The 13,423-nt window shown below is 43.2% G+C and overlaps 2 protein-coding genes across 3 annotated transcripts; both read left to right on the top strand.

Annotated features, from left to right (window-relative positions):
- The first annotated feature begins 289 nt into the window (after window positions 1-289).
- rcbtb1 (regulator of chromosome condensation (RCC1) and BTB (POZ) domain containing protein 1) lies at window positions 290-5,215 on the top strand. The gene is made up of 13 exons (XM_054623598.1): window positions 290-371; window positions 955-1,252; window positions 1,335-1,485; window positions 1,631-1,797; window positions 2,468-2,626; window positions 2,714-2,821; window positions 2,911-3,053; window positions 3,342-3,405; window positions 3,891-4,017; window positions 4,135-4,261; window positions 4,431-4,582; window positions 4,672-4,802; window positions 5,065-5,215. Exons 2-13 carry the CDS (start codon window positions 1,127-1,129, stop codon window positions 5,203-5,205), a joined length of 1,596 nt encoding a protein of 531 aa, XP_054479573.1. The 5' UTR covers window positions 290-371; window positions 955-1,126; the 3' UTR covers window positions 5,206-5,215.
- A 1,348-nt stretch (window positions 5,216-6,563) lies between these two features.
- cdadc1 (cytidine and dCMP deaminase domain containing 1) lies at window positions 6,564-13,388 on the top strand. 2 transcript variants are annotated; one of them, XM_054623597.1, is made up of 12 exons: window positions 6,564-6,637; window positions 7,709-7,872; window positions 8,871-8,971; window positions 9,091-9,268; window positions 9,761-10,058; window positions 10,138-10,344; window positions 10,427-10,551; window positions 11,257-11,306; window positions 11,571-11,740; window positions 11,846-12,035; window positions 12,131-12,179; window positions 12,270-13,388. In XM_054623597.1, the coding sequence occupies exons 2-12, from the start codon at window positions 7,773-7,775 to the stop codon at window positions 12,368-12,370; spliced, it is 1,569 nt and encodes a 522-aa protein (XP_054479572.1). In that variant the 5' UTR covers window positions 6,564-6,637; window positions 7,709-7,772; the 3' UTR covers window positions 12,371-13,388. The 2 variants fall into 2 exon arrangements, with proteins under 2 accessions (XP_054479572.1, XP_054479571.1); XM_054623596.1 differs by lacking the exon at window positions 6,564-6,637 and adding an exon at window positions 7,374-7,459.
- Window positions 13,389-13,423: the final 35 nt, after the last annotated feature.

The raw sequence follows: 13,423 nt of genomic DNA on the forward strand, positions 1-13,423 counted from the left end.
TTTTTCTCCCTGTTAAAGGGGTTTTTTAGGGGAGTTTTTCCTGTGAATGTGAGGGTTCATGTGTACAGATTGTAAAGCCCTCTGAGGCAAATTTGTAATTTGTGATTCTGGGCTATACAAAATAAACTGAATTGAATTGAATTGAATTAAAAAAAAACAAAAAAAAAACTGGACATTAATAATGAAAAACGAAAAAACTTTTTGTAACAGTAGTTCAACCAAATGGCCAGAGGGGGGCAGCAACACTCGCTCGCGTCGTCTACTCTGCCGGAAATAAAGAAGACGAAGAAGTCGCTCCAGTCAACACAACCACAACAGCTCTGGAGAAGCAGCTTCTCTGTTGACACCACCGGGGAGACGGTTTCTATTTGGTAACTTTATATATACCATTGCATGCTGCAGACACAGTGTGTGTTATTGTTGATTGTTGTCATTAAATATGTGTCTATTTGTCTTTCTCTCAGTTTCTCAGTTGTCATGGAGCGATGCTTTAGGTAGGAAGAGCTCAGGACAGCGCTTTAACCAAAACCACTAGCTTTGTCTTGTTTACTGCATACTTTATGAATTGTGCATTTGAGTCTTAGCTGCTGAGCAAGAAAAACTTTACCCAACATTCAAATATAAGCAGGATTGAAAGGAAATGTGCAGATTCTGTGTTTTAGTTTGGCCTTTTTCATGTGGCAGCCAAGTGTACCATTATGATTAATACACTGCTTGTGCTGCTTTCATTGCATATCATGCCTCATTTCCCTGAGCTAACTAGTTGTGGCTTTAACCAGGGATTCTCTATAACTACTGACTTATTTGCATGTGATTCATAGGTGCATTGTCTGTGTATGTTCATATATGTCCAATCTGTTATGGTTATGTCTGTTAATATAAATGTTTTTTATTGTTTTATTGTGGCTTTTCTGAATATAATCACGACTGCTTCTCATCTTCTCCTTCCCGTAGTGTCAGCAGGGATGGTTCTGATCCTTGCTCCCCACCTCCTCAAGCATCACCTCCTCCTCCTCCTCCTCCTCCTCCCCCTCGCGTTCTCCCCCCTCCCTGTCCTCCCTCCTCTCCCACATCAGCCCTGACTGCTCCTCCCCATCAACAAGGGAGGCTGAGTTTAGCGGGAGCCATGGTGGACGTCAGTAAGTGGCCCCTGTTTTCTCTTCTGAGCTCCGAGGAGCTAGCCACGGTCCGACAGGCCTGTGTCTTTGGAAACTCTGCCAATGAGGCCATCTACATCACACATGCCAACGAGGTGAGGGAGCGTGAGTGACCAGTGTGTGTCGATAGTCCTCATTTATCTAAACTTAAAAGCTTTTTGTGTTGTTATTTTCCAGGTTTTTGTGGTTGGGTTGAACAGCAGTAGCTGCCTTGGTACAGGAGACAGTCTGAGCACCATTGTGCCAAAGAAACTGGACTTCCTGCGGGGGAAGAAGGTCGCCAACATGAGCTATGGAAGTGGGCCTCATGTCCTGTTGGCTACAGAGGGTATGAATATGTTCCAGTCATATTTCCACCAATCAATATAGCTAAATGGTTAATACGATGCTGCGTGTAAGTGCACCTTTGAGCTGAGAATCTGGATTTTCAAGCCGCTGACTCTTCCGGTTTTCGTTGTCTTTGTTCATTGCAGATGGGCAGCTGTTTGCCTGGGGGCACAACGGCTACAGCCAGCTGGGGAATGGGACTACCAACCAGGGAGTGTCCCCGCTGCTGGTCACCGCCAACCCACAGAACAAGAAAGTGAAAGAGGTGGCGTGCGGCTCGCATCACTCCATGGCCCTCACTCAGGATGGAGAGGTAGCTGTCACTTTCATCATCATTCACTGATATTTTATTTCAAAAATGCATTTTTATTTCAATTATTCATTTCCAGCTTCAATTTCAAAAAATTATAGGTCAAATAAATCAAATAATTAAGTCAATTAAACACGACAAAAGCATGTATGTCTGTATTCCATGTCTGGTTTAAGATGAGTCACATGAAAACCTTGACGTAGCCACCTCCTGCTCTGCCAGTGTCGGACTAAGCAGCTTATTTTTAACCCTAAGGCATTAACCTAACTCCTAATTAAGCGGTGTGAGTGTGTCTGTGTGTTTGTGAGTGTGTTTGTGAGTGTGTCTGTGTGTTTGTGGGTGTGTGTTTGTGGGTGTGTGTTTGTGGGTGTGTGTGCGTGTGGTAGGAGGAAAGGCTGATACCATGCTAAATGCTAGCTGTACAGTAGCACATTTAACAGCGGTGTGTGAATATAACACAAAAATAATATGTGAAATTGTCTCAGTGTTACTCACACAGAGCTCTTTCTTTACACCTTAGGAATGTTGTTGAAATTACAGCAGAACTGAATCTGGAAGCCATGTGAAAACATTACATTATAATTGTAAAAATGTGACTTTCCTCACGCTACAACTTAACCATAAAAAATGTGCGTGGCCTCCCTGCTCCTGACCCGCCTCCCTACCCCTCCAGGTCTTTGCATGGGGTTACAACAACTGTGGCCAGATCGGCTCGGGCTCCACAGCCAACCAGCCCCACCCGAGGAAGGTCACCGGCTGCCTGCAGGGCAAGGCTGCGGTTGGCATCACGTGTGGACAGACCTCCTCCATGGCTCTGATCGACAACGGAGAGGTGACGATGGCATCCGGTGAAATCCTAACGATCCCATACGAGAACTAAACAGAACTTCATACTTTAAAGTTGTTTATGTTTATTTAGGTTTATGGCTGGGGCTATAACGGAAATGGACAGCTGGGTATTGGAAACAATGGAAACCAGCTGACGCCGTGCCGCCTCACTGCTCTCCAAGGGCTGTGTATGCAACAGGTAAGACGTCAAACCAATGAAGTACTGACTGAGGATGTCATCACAAACCTGTCTCTATGAATGACTCAGCTGGCCCCCTGTTTTTCCAGGTTGTATCAGGCTACAGCCACTGCCTGGCTGTGACTGATGAAGGGCTGCTGTACGCCTGGGGGGCCAACACCTACGGTCAACTGGGGACCGGAAACAAGAGCAACCACCTCAGCCCCGTGCAGATCATGGGGGACAAAGAGAGGTAAGGGACAAAGAGGGGCTTTGTGTGTTTTGGAGAAAAGACGAGCAGATTCCTCCCATCCTGTTAAGACTTCTACTTCCTGTTTCCCGTCCTCGTTTCCTCCCCCCTGTACCTTCCGCTCCCTTGTCTCAAGTAGTTGTCAGTGTGCAAAAAGGAACTGGTCATAAAGTTGTTCCCCTTCATAAACAATAACGACCATGAACAAAATCCTGCCCTTTTCTTGTTTTGACTATAACATGTGATTCTATGAAAACACGCCAATTTGTTCACACATCTCTCGTTCAACAGGATTGTCGAGGTCGCAGCTTGCCATTCAACTCACATTTCAGCAGCCAAGACCCAAAGCGGTCAGGTAAATATGCGATTAATCTTCAATGGCTCCTTATGTGTTTGGATTTGTATATTTCCTGGCTTCAGAGTTTGTATAATGGGTTTATTTGTTTAAATTGGTTTTCTGATTTCGACCTGGGTTGTTATCCGTTACTGATAAGAGCAATTCTTTTTTCAAGATTGAGTGTTTCCTAATTTTGTCCCAATTATTTGAAATGGGCCTGTGTGTTCTTTGTTCCCTTTGATATTATTCTAGTTTTGGGTCATATCTAATCCATCAGAGAAAGCAATGACTGAGTTTATTTTTCAGCTGTACAATGTCCCGCTCAGTACACATCTTGATCTCGACTCTTTGACAACCAAATTTAAAGGATCTTTATAAAAAAAATGTTGATGTAAAAAAAATCGAATCAGCTTCATGAATAATGCCAAATAAGCCATTTTTACTTACCGGCGTAACAAAAGCAGCAAGCGTCTCAGTAAACCACGATAATGTTTATCCCTCAGGTGTATATGTGGGGTCAGTGTCGGGGTCAGTCCATCGTCATGCCACACCTCACACACTTCACCACCACCGACGACGTCTTCGCCTGCTTCGCCACACCCTCCGTCATGTGGAGGCTCATGTCTATGGGTGAGAGAGACAAAGAGAGAGTGTTGATCTGAATCCTTTCTTTTACTTGTATCGTAAAAATCTATCTTTTATAAAACGTCACCCGAAGCTTGATCATTGCTCTCTGCTTCATTCCAGAGCATGACGACTTCATGACTGTCGCAGAGGCCATGAAGAAAGAGTTTGACAGTCCGGAAACGTCCGACCTCAAGTTCAGCGTCGAAGGCAAATGCATTCACGTCCACAAAGCTGTGCTGAAGATCAGGTTTGTGTCCCATGTGTCACTTAAGACATAGATTTAACTTTAAAAGTAATCATGCTAAATGATTGATAGAACTTCTTCTTCTATGCACAAAAGTCTGGCATCCCCAAAAACATTTTTTATTAGGTTCAACCACATATTCACTACAGATATTGTCTGTTGTTTTGAGCAGGTGTGAGCATTTCCGGTCCATGTTCCGCTCCCAGTGGACGGAGGATCAGCAGGATGTGATAGAGATCGGACAGTTCTCTTACCCCGTCTACAGATCCTTCCTGCAGTTCCTCTACACGGACACCGTGGACCTCCCGCCTGAGGACGCCATCGGTTAGCACGCACATTCGTCAAATGCTATGTCTTCTCATTTGTGTGGCTTTTCTATTTATAGCTTCATCTGTGTCTGTGATTGGCTACAGGCCTGTTGGACCTGGCCACCTCTTACTGTGAGAACCGCCTGAAACGACTGTGTCAGCAGATCATCAAGAGAGGGATCACGGTCGAGAACGCCTTCACCTTGCTGTCTGCCGCCATACGATACGACGCCGAGGTACGGTATACACAGACGTGCTGTACACCACAAAACTGTAACACCTGGGTTAATGTTAACTATAAAGGTTCACTCTACTTTTCGAGATATTTTCATATATTTCACAATAAAAGCAACTGAGGTGCAAGATAAACGATATCTAAACTTTCCTTCAAATAGTTTTGAAGAAAGAATCCATTACTGCAGTCAATAAATTCCCCATAAAGCCAACACTGTTTTACAAAGACATGACCCTATCTCGTATCATTTGTCTTTTTTCTAGGACCTGGAAGTGTTCTGCTTTCGGTTTTGCGTAAACCATCTCACTCAGGTGACTCAGACTGGAGCCTTCTGGCAGGTGGACGGAGCGATGCTCAAAGAGTTTGTCAGCAAAGCAGGCCGCTGCGGGGCCTTCAAGAACTGAGCGCTACTCTAACCGTTACCGAGCGGATGAATTTGCGCTCCGGGTGTAGCGCGGGGTTGGACCCTCCTCCTGAAATATCAGGTCGGATCACATTCCGAAACAGAAAGCTTTCTTGAAATGTTGATTTTTATATATTTGCAGAGGCAGATGAGCAGCATTCACGATATGGAATGGAATTCTAAGCTGCATTATCGACAGATCTGAAGTCAGCACTGTGGAGTCACTCAACAACATCATGCCGTCTTTTTTCTGTCACGCTGCATTTTTTTTCTCCTTTACATGCTATACTTGAATTTTTGTTTGTTTTCTCGGCCAGTGCTTACTATTTCTGACATGTCTCCTTGAAAAGTTCATTCGGCAGACCAAAAACCTGGGAGGAATGGTTCAGGGAACAGAGTCTGTGTCTTTGTTTGGAACCTGAAAGAGATCTTTAGTTATAAGAGCTTTGATCAATGACTTAAACTGGCCAGGACACTAGGACCACTCTACTGAAACACATCTTTGAGTTACATCTTCTTTCCTTTCTATCATTTTCAATTTGCAGTCTGTGTTTTTAAGCAGAAGTAGCTCTTGGATGTGTTGAAATCAGATTTAAAGTCACTCTTGAAGCTCATTTTGAGGCATCAACATACACAACTATGGGTTGTTTTGGGCCACTAGGTTGCTCAGATGGTATTCTGTACATTTTTGAAGTTCAAAACCATTGTGGGATGTATAATAATTATCTTTTTCTACTTAAGTCTCTTTATTTTGTATGCTCATTCTACCTGACTGAAATGTTTTGCTCTATGGCACTACAGGCGCTTCTTTTTCATATTCAGTAAAACTGTGAGAGTTCAGATAGCTGTGGAAGTAAAGATAAGAAAACTGAGTTAAAAGATGTTGTGTTAAAAAGCAACAGTACATATTGATTAAAATGTATTTAAGGCAGACGCATTGTTGCAGACGCTTTATATTCCAAGAATAACCTAATATTCCTTATTACTCAGTCAACAAACTGATCCAAGGTGACTGTTTTCATCAATTTGTGTTTGCTTTTGTTATCGGGGCAAATGCAAAGAAAACAAATGGGCCACTCAGTAAGACCAAAATGATTCCTTAATGATTCCTTGATAATTTAATCACACTTTAAAGCACAATACACTGCAGGCTAAAGCAATATGACCACTTTGACGTGCTCTGTGGTAAAATGTGATATGTTTTGTTTATATTCTGTAAGCTTGGGTTTATGATGACCAAAAACTGCCCACAGTTCCTGGTTGATACCTTCTGTTGCAATACTGGGGAATGTATGAAAAAAAAGTAAATGCAAGAGTCTTATTGGCCAGATCAGACTGGTCAGATCAGTTTCAGTTTCATTTTCTTAGGTTTTCTATTTCTTCATTCATTCAGATTCTTGAGAGAACCGTTTTGATTTGGTCTGAGCTTGCTGGTAAGTAATATCTGTGTTTATTATCAAAGCAAAGTATCATTCAGGTTAGAGAACAATTACATATGCATTGGTGTTAGGTTGCTGTGCTTTAGTGGAAGGAGGAGCAAGTTTACAGTCATGTTTTAGATGAAAAGAAAACTGGAAAACTTCAGATTGTTCTGCTAACTGTATTAAGATTAAAGTTTATTTTTTGCTGTACCTTGTTTATATTTTATTTACACGGGGGGGCTGAAAAGTTGATAAAACTGTGGGTAACCTGGTTCATCTCGACACCATGGTTAACTTTGAAGTGGTCAGCACTGAAATATTGGGATTTGTATGACTGTTTTCCTGCTGTTACATAACTGACATGATTTCTAAATGTATAATTAGTTATTAATTAATTACAGGTTTCTGTGAATAAATAAATAAATCAAAAACGGTTTCCCTGTAATGGTTTTCTTTGCACTAGTCTCTTATTAGTTCATTCATATTATGAACACATTCCTTAGCATTAGATTTCAGATATTTTTATTAAAATCATCTTAATTCTTATCACTTGAATTATTCATATTCTGCATTTAATTTAGTGTTTCATACTCATGTAGCTATTTCTTCATAGGGTAATAAAAGCAGGAGTTGTGTAATGATATGTGATATCATGGCAGTCTGCTGCCACCTAGTGGAACAAACAGAGCATAGCAACGTCATTCTCGTAGCCCCGCCCTCTTTGTTACGTCAGAGCTCATTGCGGAACTAACCCGGAAGTTAGTCAAGCAAATGACAACTAATCAGGACAAGATGTAATAGATGATCTTTGGCAGCGATTGGGACAGATGTGAGGTTAGTCCTTCTGTGCAGAAGATGTAGAATAACCCAAACATTTTAGTTAGTATTTTGTTGTGATGTTTTTGTGTCGCAGTCAGTAAATTGCTTATAAAAAAAAAGAAAAAAGAAAAAAAAAAAGAGGTGTTTTTGTTTTAGTAGTGTTATGAAGCTCCACCTCCAATGTCGTTATTTTGAAAGCATTGGCCGGAAACAGTGCTCACCAGACCAAATCAATATTAATACAGTTTGATCTCTCCTCTCCAGGTGATCTCCTCATAGTGGATTCAGAGGCCAAGGGATATAAATATATCTCTACCTGCCTGCTTGAATGGAAGGAAAGGAGATAAGGAACCGAGCCGATCCGGGCCAGTCCATGCCAGATCAAGACACCAGAGACAGCAGCACCCAGACTGACAGCAGAATACAAGGTGAGCCAGATGGTGAAATAGTTCATGTTGTGATTTGTAGCAGCACAGGTCATGTCATAATAAAAACAGCTGATTTATTAGCACTTAATCTCTACTAACTCTGTCTTAATGCTGCTGTTACACCTGATTTTCCACTCTGCAAAAGGCTTTTTCATGTCCAATAGAGCAGCCACATCTTTTCTGAGAATGTTAGAAGCATTGATCATCATGATTTTCTCAGAAAAGCAAATGACTTACATAGCAATAGCCTAAATTGTTAACCTTTGTTAGCTCCATATGTCTCATTGTTGTCCATCTGAGTGGATCCAATTTTTATAAAGTGTGAAATACATTTTAGATTGTATTATGATTATACTGGAGCACAAATATCAAGATCAGATCCCTCCATGTGTCTTTAAAATCACTGCATAAGATAAGATCAGATAAAATAAGATAATCCTTTATTAGTCCCGCAGTGGGGAAATTTACAAGATTACAGCAGCAAAGATGATAGTGTAAACAAGAGACATAGTAAATAAATTAAAAAAAACAAGATCAAAATAAGTATTATAAATAAGCAACTGAGCAATAAAAAAACAGTAAAGAACAGTAGAGAATCCACAGTAACTGAAATATTATATATACAGACAGACCATGAGACCATGCATGTTCAAGCATTCAGCTCCAATAGACTTACACTAAGTAATAATATTTAGTTCCTCCATCTGCTCTAACATCTTGGGTCAACCACTATTGACATGCGCATCATCATCAAAATTACATGGGCGTAGTCATTTTGGGTGGTTTATGTGTGACTCAGATGATAGTTATGGCCATATCTCAGGATAATAAGATAAAAGGCATTGGCCTTGCAGTTGTAAGACGTGGACGCAGCCTGAGGCAACCACTTGGATCCCTGCTTTCCTTCACACACAGTGACATTCCCCTTTCTGACAGCAGCCGGTGTAACTCAAGCACTTTGACAAAGAAACCTGTATTTTTTTTTGTCCCTTCTCCAGGTCATGGCCCCAGGCTATCAAAGGTAAACCTGTTTACCTTGTTGAGTTTGTGGATGGAGCTGTTCCCTCAAGAGCAATCTGAAGAAGATGACCACAGTGAGGTTGGTGTTCAAACACACAGAGATATGCCATATTGAATGAAAAACACAAAGTGAGTTATAGGAGGCAGCAGCACTCGAGCATTCTCTTTTATAAAGCAGTGACTTCTGCTGTGTTCCAGATCCGCGGGACCGGTCTGGTGGTGGTGCGGGACAGCAAGGTGGTGGGGCTCCACTGTTCAGGACCTGAGCTCCACGCAGGACAGGCGGCCATCATCCAACATGGCGCCTGTTTGGCTGACTGTCAGTTGTACTTCTCACGGAGACCCTGCGCCACCTGCCTCAAGATGATCATCAACGGTGAGGAGACGGAAGGGGCGTTAGAGAAATCTAGAAAGGCCACACGCTCACATCTCCAGCTTGTTTAGCGATTTTAAAAAGGCAGCATGATATTGAATCGTATGAATGAAGGGAAACAAAACAATTTGAGAAGCATTTCGTTATCCATTACAAATCCCATTCATGGTCCATTTTGAGCTCTGTGGTTAAGGACTTCCACATGTTGATCCACGTTTCATCTCTAAATGTACTTAACTCACATATCTCAAAGTATGATTTGGGTTGCAACATCTACTCCTAAATGACTAAGTTGTGTGCCAAGTTCTAAGGTCTAAAGTCTAAGGTGTCAAAGGTGCAGTGGAGTGTGATGTTCAGGTGCTGTGTCACTCTGTTGTAAACTGCAGTATGTTACAATCATACTGACCTATTATACATGCTTAATGAGCTGGACTTTGGATCGCTCGGCTCCGCCTCCACTACAATACTCAATGCTCAAGTTTTCCCCTTCTCCAGCTGGAGTCAGTCAGATCTCCTTCTGGCCCGGAGACCCCGAGGTCAGCATTCTGAGGCCCACCTCCACAAACCACTCGAGCGCCAACGGTCCACCTGCCCGCATCACGGAGGAGGCGGCCCTTGACGCCGTGGCGACAGAGAAGCTGAAGTCCAACAGCCGTCCCCACATCTGCGTGCTGCTGCAGCCGCTGGCGCCCGGCCTGGCTCAGTTTGTTGACGAGACGTCCAGGGAGTGTGATTTCATGGAGAAAATATCCGATGACGATCCGGGGCTGAACACAGATGATCTCTACAACAGGTACCTTTCCCTTTGCATCAGTAAGCATTGGTGAAAATGAATCCGCGTTGCATTTTAAGACGTTCTTCCTGCTTTCCAGAGAGCGGACCAGACACCTGAAGGATTTCTCCAGACAGCTCCTGGTCAAGATGTCTGAGCAGCACCGGGAGATTTTGACCCACATGGGTCTGGAGAACTTCTGTGTGGAGCCTTCCTTCTCCAACCTGAGACACAACATGAGGGAGCTGGTGGAGGTTCTGGCCGCGGTGGCTGCCGGCGTGCCTCAGCAACACCACGGCTTCCACAGGTCAGAAACGCTCACGGTTCCTCATGCGTTTGCACTCCGTTTGCCATTATGTGTTGTTGATTTTCTTCCTCCTTTGACCCAGGGAGCAGCATTCAACCCCGGAGCCATCGCCGGCAAAGTCCTCGCTGCCTCCCCATCACGAGGGGCTGTCCCAAGAAGTGGCTCGCCATTGCATCATCCAAGCGAGGCTGCTGGCTTATAGAACAGGTCTGGTTTGTTTTTTCTGTTTTTCACAAAATAATTAACTTGAGGAGGGATTCGGCACATATCCTGTTTCAGGTCAGACTGAACAATAAGAGGTTGAAACGCAATAGGCTGCAACCATCCAGCTACAAAATGGGAATCTTGCAATTCAATATCCAACACTACGTACAAAGTGAAAGAAAAAAACGAGGAAGAGAAAGTGCGTGACGACCTGGTTAGGTTTGGACCCCGGAGCAGGGACAGGACACCGGAATATAAATAGAGACTCACCAAAACCTGCAAACACAGAAAAGCACGAATCAGAATCCCCAAAAATACACGAAGGCATCAATACACTTAGCTAGATGTGTCAGCTCTACTGAAAGGAAACGGAATTACCTGGCACTGAGGTGGAGTTGAAGCCAAATTGATGTAGTCTGAGGCTGATGAGTTGATTGAGAGCCGGTGTGTCTGATCAGCAGCCAGCCACACACACACACACACACACACACACACACACACACACACACACACACACACACACACACACACACACACACACACCCTGCAGAAAAAGGGACAGAAACAAAGATAACTCTCGGCAGTGACTCTCGAGGCAACAGATGCATTCCTGGAGGACATTTTTCCTAAATTACATACTTTAAGAGTCGCAGTCATTTTTAACAGCGTTCCAGTCTCTTACATGCAAAACTGTCATTTTCATTCCAGAGGACCCCAAAGTGGGCGTGGGTGCCGTCATCTGGGCCAAAGCACCGTCGGTGAGCTCACCTTTCTCCCTTTGATTTAGCCTCACATGGATGGAGGTGTTTGTTCCAGTTGTAATTAGCGAGCTTTAAAGGTTTCTCACCTTTGATCTTCTCGTCTGACTCTGCATATTTTTCCAAAATGGCGAACAAATCATCTGTTATAGAAGGAACAAAGCATTTGTATTATAAGGTGCACACAGTATCAGAGCCATGGCATTGGCTAATAACATTATTATTCCTCTAAATATTTCATTTTGAACTGCTCTGTTGTCCCAGGCTGCCAGTGATGGAATGCGGTCTCTGTACCTGGTGGGTTGCGGGTACAACGCCTACCCGGCAGGCTCACATTATGCAGAATACCCCCAGATGGACACCAAACAGGGAGACCGACAGAGACGCAAGTACAGATACATCGTCCACGCCGAGCAGAACGCCCTCACCTTCAGGTCAGAACAGCGGCGGCTCCCACAGCAGAGGATCCGTCACGCTCCACCCTTCCTCCTCTTCTTCTTCTAATCAGTGATGGTGTTCCTCCTTTTTGTGCTTTTTAGGACTCGACACATCAAACCGGACGAGCCCACCATGCTGTTTGTGACTAAATGTCCGTGCGATGAGTGCGTCCCTCTGATCAGAGGAGCCGGCATCACACACATCTACACCACCGACCAGGACAGGGACAAGGACAAGGGGGACATCTCCTACCTGAGGTTCGGCAGCCTGAGGAGCATCCAAAAGTTCATAGTGAGTACACGGAGGGAGGAGATGCTTGATGTGTCTCTGCTGGTGCATTTGAGGAAAGTCAGACAGAAGGTGACCTTTTACTTTTGTCCCTACAGTGGCAGAGGAGCCCTTCCGTTTTCTCGGAGCCCTCTCCTCACCATGCCAGTAAGTTCCACCTCGTTACCTTGACGTGTTCAAATGAGCCTTTACTGTCTCGCATTTCTTACCGCGGTGTTTTTTTTTGGTTTGTTCCAGATGGGTTTGTCGGGAAGCACAGCAGGCAGGCTGAGCAGGAGAGCCAAAGCAACAAGAGGCTCTGCACCAACAGATCCCAGGACTCGTCTTCTGTCCGCTGAACGCCAGCCGCGGACGGACAGATGTACCAAACGCTGCAAAATCACGTTTTTAAGCTCTCAACGCAGCTAGAACTGGGAGGAATTCCGAAACGTCAAATGCACATCATTTTTATTTATTTGCTCTTTTTCGTGAAGTAACAGATTGGTTTTATGAACCTGATCACCTGTCAGTCATTATTTTGTTTCCCTCTGTTGACTGTACAATCTATTGCTGCATGCTCATTTTTTTAAACCATGCGGACCAACAACAGCCAACTCTGGCAGTTTTCTGTCAGAGATTGGTAAAAAAAAAAAATTGACACTATAAATCTTTATGTGAACTACCAGAGGCTGCTTTGAATAGGAAGTGTTAACGGAAACCCATAACTGACACTGAAGTCAAAGGGAAACAATTAAAAAGGGACGAAAGGACGAATGGATGAAAGGAGCAAGAGCGGGAAATAGGGAGACCACAAAAAAATTATATATTTTAAATAGTTATATAAACGGATACGTGGATTGTTTGTCATTTAATTTTTTAAATACGTGTGTGAATAGTTCATTTTAATGGTGGATATAAAGACATCCAAACTGTATGTATGTATGTATGTATGTAGCTCCTGTTCTCCAGGATGGTGACTTGATAAGAGACTGCTGGTACGTAACACTGCAGCGTCTCCGTGCAATTTCCATTTCCGTTGCTATGAGACTGTTTTACTTATGATTATATTACAGATATATTGATATGATACATAAAGTATAAACTTTATACTTTATACTATACCTTATTTTCATTTAATTAAGGAACTATGTTGAAGCCCAGCTTTAATTCCTTGCACAAAAAAAAAACCTGTTCTACTTCATTATGTCGTTATGCCATTTTCTGTTTATACGGTTCAATGACACAATGTTCAAATGTTTCTGTAACTGAGGTCCGAGTCATCCAAAAAACATTATGTGCATTAGTGTTTTAAGACAGTTAAAAGTATATTTTAAGGCGATGAATGCACATGAAAATAAAGCTGTTAAGGAAATCTAAGAGACGTTGCACAGCACCTGCTTGTAAACAACAAA

This window comes from Anoplopoma fimbria, chromosome 22, assembly GCF_027596085.1.
Source record: "Anoplopoma fimbria isolate UVic2021 breed Golden Eagle Sablefish chromosome 22, Afim_UVic_2022, whole genome shotgun sequence".
Lineage (NCBI taxonomy): Eukaryota > Metazoa > Chordata > Actinopteri > Perciformes > Anoplopomatidae > Anoplopoma > Anoplopoma fimbria.